The sequence below is a fragment of the Heterodontus francisci genome, chromosome 13, assembly GCF_036365525.1.
Source record: "Heterodontus francisci isolate sHetFra1 chromosome 13, sHetFra1.hap1, whole genome shotgun sequence".
Lineage (NCBI taxonomy): Eukaryota > Metazoa > Chordata > Chondrichthyes > Heterodontiformes > Heterodontidae > Heterodontus > Heterodontus francisci.
The window spans coordinates 39,385,562-39,394,378 of NC_090383.1; the positions used below are offsets into that span (position 1 = coordinate 39,385,562).

Sequence of the window (8,817 nt, forward strand, 5' to 3'; positions counted from 1 at the left end):
CATGCTTACCTTCAGCGACTGCTGTACGAGAACACCCAGGTCTCGCTGCATATTCCCCTCTCTCAGTTTATAGCCAGATAATAATCTGCCTTCCTGTTTTTACTACCAAAGAGTATAACCTCACATTTATCCACATTATACTGCATCTGTCATGCATTAGTCCACTCACTCAACTTGCCCAAACCACCCTGAAGCGCCTCTGCATCCTCCTCACAACTCACCCTCCCACTCAGTTTTGTGTCATCTGCAAATTTGGAGATATTACATTTAGTTCCCTCAACTAAATCATTTATATTGTGACTAGCTGGGGTCCTAGCACCGATCCCTGCGGTACCCCACTAGTCACTGCCTGCCATTCGGAAAAGGACCCATTTATCCCTACTTTTTATTTCCTGTCTGCCAACCAATTTTCTATCCATCGCAATACACTACCGCCAATCCCATGCGCTTTAATTTTACACGCTAATTTCTTATGTGGGACTTTGTCGAAAGCCTTCTGAAAGTCCAAATAAACCATATCCACTGGCTCCCTCTCATCAACTCTACTAGTTACATCCTCGAAGAATTCTAGCAGATTTGTCAAGCATCCTTTCGTAAATCCATGCTGACTCTAGCCAATTCTAACACTGTTCGCTAAGTGCTCTGCTATAAAATCTTTGATAATGGACTCTGTACAACTGAAAATACGCAGTAATAAGATTTAAAGAGAACAATCAGATTAAATTTTTGTTAAGATCAAATACACACTAGTCAGAAATGTGACTACACTCAAGTCATGCTAAAAAAAAAAAATCGATGACAAATGGGGATGTGCAAGAAGCCAGAATTGGAAGAGCAGAGATCTGAGGGTTACAAGGTTGGAGAAGGTTAGAGATAAGGAGGGGAGACACCACAGAGGGATTCCAAAAGAAGGATAAGAATTTTAAACTTCAGAACTCACTGGTACAGGAGCCAATGCAAGTCAGCAGAGTTTTTGGTTAGCTACAGGTTATGGAGGGTGCAAGAATGGAGGCCCAGCCAAGAGACAATTGGACTAGAAAATCAAAATATTATTTAAATGGAGACACTACAGAATGTTGCGGTACAGAGGAATCTGGGTGCCCTCATACATGAAACACTAAATACAGCAAGTAATTAGGAAGGCCTTTATTGCAAGGGGCACAGAATATAAAAGTAGTTAAGTCCTGATACAACCGTACAGGGCACTGGCGAAACCATACCTGGAGTACTGTGCAGTTTTGGTCTCATTTAAAGAGATTACATACTTGCATTGGAGGCAGTTGAGAGAATGTTCACCAGTTTGATTCCTGACAAGAAAGGGTTGTCTTCTGAGGCAAAGTTAAGCAGGTTGGGCCTACACTCACTGGATTTTAGAAGAATGAGAATCTTTATTAAAACAAAGATTCTGAGAAGGCTTGACAGGGTAGATGCTGAGAGGTTTCCCCTAGAACTGGGGGCATAGTTTCAGAATAGGGGGTTGCCCAATTAAGAGATGAGGAGGAATTTCTTCTGAGTGTTGTGAATCTTTGAAATTCTTTACTCTAGAGAGCTGTGGAGGCAGAGTCATTGAGTATATGCAAGGCTGAGATATGGGGGAGTCAACGGTTATGGGAAACAGATGGAAAGGTTAGGCCAAGATCAGATCAGCCATTCTCACTAAGCGGTGGAAAAGGCTCGAGGGAACAACACATGCTTGTTTCTTATGACAAATCTAGAGGCGGCACAGAAATGGATGAAGGTTTCAGTAGATGAGCTGAGGCAGGGACAGAGATGGACAATGTTAGAGTTGGAAGTAGGTTAGTAAATAATGCATGCAGGATTACCCCCACAGTGAGTTCCTACTTTCAAATGTCAGCTGAGACATCTTCTCACAGAAAGGGGGGGGGGGGGGACACATTTCCTATCAGGAATAGAATACTCTACCTCTGAACTCCATTCCTTTGCTTTCTACTAAAAGGCAAAAGCACTGAATTCTTGTACAGACATTCCAAAAGAAAATCAAGAACATACATAAAGCAATAAGCCTGCAATATTCAAGGGTGAAAGGAAAGTAACGCCAAAAAACTTTGCATTTTATTTTACCCATAAATTGTCATCAAAATAGCAAACAACTCACTCTGTATTCCGCCCCCCCATCCACTAATGCCAGTGCCAAAAAAGCAGTGCAGACACTTCCAAAGAATTGAGCACCAAATCCTAGCTGTATTTCAGTGTGAGTGCGTTACGATTTCAGAAATGCCTCTTCTCCCTCTCAGGTGGGCATTTAGATATACAGCACTGAAACAGGCCCTTCGGTCCACCGAGTCTGTGCCAACCATTAACCACCCATTTATACTAATCCTACACTAATCCTATACTTCTACCACATCCTCTCCTGTCCCTAAATTTCCCTACCACCTACCTATACCAGGAGCAATTTATAATGGCAAATTTACCGATCAACCTGCAAGTCTTTTGGCTGTGGGAGGAAACCGGAAAACCCACGCAGACACAGGGAGAACTTGCAAACTCCACACAGGCAGTACCCAGAATTGATGATCTGTCACTATTTGAATAGGCAAATTCTCCTGGTCAATGTTAATCTCTCAATTAATACCATTAAAACAAATTAGTCAATTATTTTATTGCAGTTTGAGGGACCTTGCTGCATGCAAACATAGAAAATGGGAGCAGGATTAGGCCATTCAGCCCTGCCCTGTCATTCAAAAAAGATCATGGCTGATCGTCTAATTCAGCACCCTGTTCCCACTTTCTTGCCACATCCCTTTGGCATTAAGGAATATACCCAATCTGACTTGGCCACCACTGTCTTCTGCAGTAGACAATTCCACAGGTTCACCACCCTCCGAGTAAAGAAATTTCTTCTCATCCCAGTTCTAAATGGCATACCCAGTATCCTGAGACTTTGACCCCTGGTTCTGGACTCCCCAGCCATCAGGAACACCCTCCCTGCATCTAGCCTGTCTAGTCCTGTTCGAATTTTATAGGTTTCTGAGATCCCCTCTCATTCTTCTAAACTCTAGTGAATATAGGCCTAGTTAACCCAATCTCTCCTCATATGTCAATCCTGCCATCCCAGGAAACAGCCTAGTAAATCTTCTTTGCACTCCCTCCATGGAAAGAACATCCTTCTTCAGATAAGGAGACCAAAACTACACACAATATTCCCGGTGTGGTCTCACCAAGGCCCTGTATAACTCTACTCAAATCCTCTTGCAACGAAGGCCAACATACAATTCACCTTCCTAACTGCTTGCTGCACCTGAATGCTTGCTTTCAGTGACTGGTGTACAAGGACACAATTTGCCTACTGTAATAGTGACTACATTACAAAAGTAGTTCATTTGCTATGAAGTACTTTGGGATGCCTAAAGGCTGTGAACCACACTATATATATGCACATCCACCGTATTTTGACCAAGTTACAAAAATGTGCCCGAATCAGAATCAACCAAACAAAATCAAATGTCTGAACATAAAGGGTTTCTTAAAACTCAGCAAACCCAAAAGCCAAGGAAACTGCACCTTATTTATTAGTGATCAGTTTTCATCCTAGCCTGAGATGAAGAGAAGATAGGGAACTAATTAGCAGGCCCATCCATTCCCTCTAATCTTATTAGTAGGACTTTGTACCAACTTTGTAGCAATGTACTTACTGCAATACACTTTTCATTGTCCCAAGACTTAACATCAATCCAAACAAATTAGAATAAACTGAGATAAAAATGAAGTGCTGGAAATTCTCAGCAGGAGAAGCAGAGTTAACGTTTCAGGTCCAGTCTCTTCCCACTTACATCCGTGACCCTTCGGAAGCTCTACTTAATTTTGACAATTTCCTGGCCCTAACCACCTCCTCTTCACTATGGGCGTTCAATTTGTCTACACTTTCATCCCCCACCAAGACGGTCTGAGGGCTCTCCGCTTCTTCCTTGATCAGAGGCTCAACCAGTCCCCATCCAACACCACCCTCTTCCGCCTGGCTGAACTTGCTCTCACATTGAACAACTTCTCCTTCAACTCCACTCAGCTCCTTCAAATAAAAGGTGTTGCTATGGGTACCTGCATGGGTCCAAGTTATGCCTGCCTTTTTGAGGGATATGTCATACATTCTTTGTTCCTGTCACACTCAGGCCCCCTCCCTTACCTTTTCCCGGTACGTTGATGACTGTATTGATGGCGCTTCCTGCTCCCGCCCCGCTGGAAAACTTCAACTTTGCTTCGAATTCCACCCTTCACTCAACTTTAGATGGTTTATCTCCGACAGTTCCCTTTCCTTCCTCGACCTTTCTGTCTCCATCTCTGGAAATAAGCTGTCTACTAATGCTCATCGTAAGCCCACCAACTCCCACGGCTACCTTGACTACACTTCCTCACACCCTATTTCCTGTAAGGAGTCTATCCCATTCTCTCAGTTTCTCCGTCTCAGATGCATCTATTCTGATATGCAACCTTCCACAACAGCACTTCTGACGTCCTCCGCCATACACATCTTCCCTTCCCCTCCCCTCAGCATTCCAAAGGGATCGTTCCCTCCACGACACCCTGGTCCACTCCTCCATCACCCCTGACACCTCGTCCTCTTACCACACAAATGCAGGAGGTGTAATATCTGCCCTTTTACCTCCTCTCTCCTCACCATCCAAGGACCCAAACATTCCTTCCAGGAGGAGCAGCGATTTATTTGAACTTCCTTCAATTTAGTATACTGTCTTCACTGCTCACAATGTGGTTGCCTCTATACTGGGGAGACCAAATGCAGATTGGGTGACCGTTTTGCAGAACACCTCCAAAAGCATGACCCCGAGCTTCCGGTCGCTTGCCATTTCAACACCCTCCCCTGCTCTCATGTCAACATTCTAACTTTGGCCTGCTCCAGTGAACATCAACGCAAGCTTGAGCAGCAGCACCTGATCTTTCTCTAGGCACTCGACAGCCTTGTGGACTGAACATTGAGCTCAATAACTTCAGAGCATGACTGACCTTTTTTTAAGGTTTCATTTTATTTTTTCACCATGTGCCTGTTTTTCATGTAGTCAGAGCTGCTCATTATTACACTATTAACACTCTCTCTGGACGAATGCTTTGTCTTTCACCACAAGCACTAACACACTCTTTGCCTTTGTCCCAGGACAGCTTTGTTTATTTACTCTCTCCTGCACTCCGGCCTATCTCACACTTCCCCTTTTGTTCTCTTCCCCAACATCCCCCCCACCTGCTTCACTTGCTTAAAATCCAAAGAAAAAAAAATTACAGCACAGGAACAGGCCCTTCGGCCCTCTAACCGTTGCCAGTTCTGATGAAAGGTCAGACTTGAAATGTTAACTCTGCTTCTCTTTCCACAGATGCTGCCTGACCTGCTGAGTATTTCCAGCACTTTGTTTTTATTTCAGATTACCAGCATCCGCAGTATTTTGCTTTTAGAATAAACTGAGCTTTTATGGGCATTGAATTTTGTTTAACTGGTGAGGTTGATTTTGCATTGGTTGGCTGATTTCGTTTATGGTATTTGGGAAAAGTTATTCATTGAAAAAAATTACTTTCAAGTTCTATTTTCATTCTCAGGCAAGGTATCCTCAACACAATATTTTCCAGAAGAATTTCAGTCACTGTGCTTATTCCTAGTGCTAACCTTCCTGGAATGTTAACTAATACTGTGAAGATACAGGAACCATGCTTTCTCAGACAAACCTTGCAGCTGTGTATGTATAATGTGCATAGTACCTAATAATAAATTGGGGGGCAGAGGGAAAGAGAGGAGGACAATAGAGAAAATGCAACATAAAATTGCAAATAAACTTATAACCTGCATATTAGTGAACAAGTACCACCCTTTCCTTAGTTTAAAAAAACTCTGAAGAGTCTACTGCAGGAAAAAAATGAACTTCTCATTCACTTAAGCATGTGTGCTCCCTCAAGATCTCAAAAAGGAGATCTGAAAAATTCTTCCTCGGTGAGAATTTCAAAATTTCAGACTACCAACAGCACCAAGGAGATTCTGACCTGGACTCTTTGTACTTACAGGGATTAGCGTTCTATCGGCATTGCCATTCTTTATTTGTAAGCCTAGATCAACAGATCCACCCTAATCGGACAACATGTGTGCATCTTTTATCAGCAGCCACAGAACAGCAAGGAGTCAGGGTTCATTTTACTTCAATAAAAAGCAAAATAAGGCAGATGCTGGAAATACTCAGCAGGTCCGGCAGCATCTGTGGAGCACTGTGGCACAGTGGTTCGCACCGCAGCCTGACAGCTCCAGCGACCCGGGTTCAATTCTGGGTACTGCCTGTGTGGAGTTTGTAAGTTCTCCCTGTGTCTGCGGGGGTTTCCTCCGGGTGCTCCGGTTTCCTCCCACATGCCAAAAGACTTGCAGGTTGGTAGGTTAATTGGCCATTATAAATTGCCCCTAGTACAGGTAGGTGGTAGGGAAATATAGGGACAGAGTGGGGATATGGTAGGAATATGGAATTAGTGTAGGATTAGAACAAATGGGTGGTTGATGGTCGGCACAGACTCGGTGGGCCGAAGGGCCTATTTCAGTGCTGTATCTCTAAACTAAATAGTTAATGTTTCAGGTCTGTGACCTTTCATGATGAAAGGTCACAGACCTGAAACGTTAACGGTTTCTCTCTCCACAGATGCTGCCAGACCCAAGTATTTCCAGCGCTTTGTTTTTGATTCATTTTTTTTATGTGATCCAAGAGACTGGGACTAATTGCTATGACTCAGCTACTGCTGACATTAACCAACTCAGGCTATTTCTTATGTTATGAATCAGATCACGGTCCTTCTGGTCTATACGCTTAGCTTTACACTGAACAATGCCGTTACTCAATAGAACATAAGGGAAATTTCAACTCGGCCTCAAGAAAAGTATCCATTTTGTCCTCTAGGCAAAAAGAGGTCTTAAATGAGAATAACTGTCCAGATAGACACTGTTGTCTCACGTATCTGATCACCATAGTCTTGAATACAAATTTTCTGTCTCTAAATAGGCGCACATCACTTGCATCATGAGGAATGAGTCAACCCAAGCCAGTCCTTGGCAGCCAATGCAAAAGCAATAAGTTTTTGACTTATCCCTGCATCAGATCTTTCACTGGACTGGACAACCAATAAACTGTCCGATTGGAAATAATTGCAACAAACCTATTCAACAACACAACGGGTAAAAATTTTAGTGCCTGAAATAATACACCAACTTAGCTTTGATAGCGTGTGAATGTAGTTTACAATCCATACCTGCTAAATAAATTTCATCTAACTTGTCTGCAACTTTTTTTGGTAAACCAGCACTTAATAAAGTTTGATAGTGTTCAGATCGAACAACGGCAGTAGAAGTATCCATCGGCTCTTCTGTACCATTTCCATTCATATGTTCGGTAGCCATTTCTCCAGTGGACATCTGTACACGTGTACATATAAACGGAAGCAAAAGCATGTGTGGTAATGTCATCATTTGCAAAGAGATAATTCTAAACTGACAGCATTACAATTATTAGCAGGAGCGGAAAGGAACCAGACATGAACAGGCTGGCTAGGGAATCATATCGCCTGTAGTGATCTCAGCTTTAGTCATCGTCCCCACCCTTCAGTGTCAGATTTGGATCAGCAACAGAATAAGTTAAGGGATCAATAGCAAGCGATGAAACCAAGCCTTCCCGCCCTTTTCAAACATTCCTCTCGGCTGGTGTGCGACAACGACTACCGGCTAATTGGCCAGGAGCCTGTTGACCGACACGTGTCTGTGATAGAACAGCAGCAGAGAGCGGTGCTGCAAGTGGCCTACTTAAACCGTCCAGCAACTGAGCCAGGGAACCCAATCCCACCCCTACCCCACCCAACTAGACCCAAACGCTGATCCACGGGAAGGCAAAGCCAGGACACAGTGTTGAGGGGCTTGGGGAGGGTCACCCCCGGATTAGCTCTGACTCTCCCCTCTGTAGCCATGTGACTCAGACAAAGCCCGCACTCAGACGGCTTTGCTGCCGCCTCAGCACCTTTTCTAGGCCGCTAACAACCTCCTCTCACCATCTGGAGAGCAGGGTCTGCTTCGTACGAACGGCAGCGGCTTCTCTCCTCCCCGTCGCCACTACACACGGTGTGGGACCGGCTCAGGCCCTGCGGCCCAGGGCCGCGCTCTCACACAGCTCGATTTTCGCAGTCAGCACAGCCCCCACCTCCTACCCCACTCCCGAGCCATAACTACGTAAGATACTAACACACAGGCCGCTCCAGCCCATCAAGCTGGCAGAGCCGGTAGATACGAAGCCATCTGAAGCTCACCTGCCTCCCGGTCTCTCAACACCGCTTGCTTACCTCCCCCTCCGCTCTCTAACACTGAGCTTTACAAAATGGCGACTCCGCTCAGCGCGGCTCCCAAAGCCCCCGAGCTCCGCTCACGCGCTCGCCGACTCGCATGGCGGGGTCTCCCGACCTGCCCCGCAAGGACACTGTCAATAGTAGGCGTGGCCTCCGGCCCGGGCCCGAGGCCGCCCACTTACTTTCCCATTGGATGGCAGGTGCGGGAAGGCCACGCCCATTCCCCCTCCCTCATTTCAGTCGATTGACAGGTACTCCATGGAGTTTCACAGCATTAAAGGAGAATTGCAGGGTGCATCACAGAATAGATTAGTACAACGCAGAAAAGCGGCGGTTCTTTCCATTGGAGTACCCCTCAATCTTTTATTCTCAAGGCATTACAAGTTTCAACTATACAAATTTAACTCTTTTAGCCCAGTATCATTTTAGTCAATCTGTGCTGCACTTCCTCCAAGTAAAAGCCTGCTCGGGTCTGCAAATGAGACCCGACCCGAG

At 44.9% G+C, this 8,817-nt stretch overlaps 1 protein-coding gene across 8 annotated transcripts in view; it reads right to left on the reverse strand.

Annotated features, from left to right (window-relative positions):
- Nucleotides 1-8,446, reverse strand: part of LOC137376340 (heterogeneous nuclear ribonucleoprotein Q) — a 31,254-nt gene extending 22,808 nt beyond the window's left edge. For 7 of the 8 annotated variants that reach the window (XM_068044691.1, XM_068044690.1, XM_068044689.1 and 4 more), the window contains exons 1-2: nucleotides 8,287-8,446; nucleotides 7,243-7,405 (exon numbers count right to left, since the gene is read on the reverse strand). In XM_068044691.1, the coding sequence (XP_067900792.1) occupies nucleotides 7,243-7,405 (163 nt within the window). In that variant the 5' untranslated portion in view covers nucleotides 8,287-8,446. The remainder of the gene's footprint in view (nucleotides 1-7,242; nucleotides 7,406-8,286) is intronic. The other variant, XM_068044684.1, reaches the window with a different exon arrangement.
- Nucleotides 8,447-8,817: the final 371 nt, after the last annotated feature.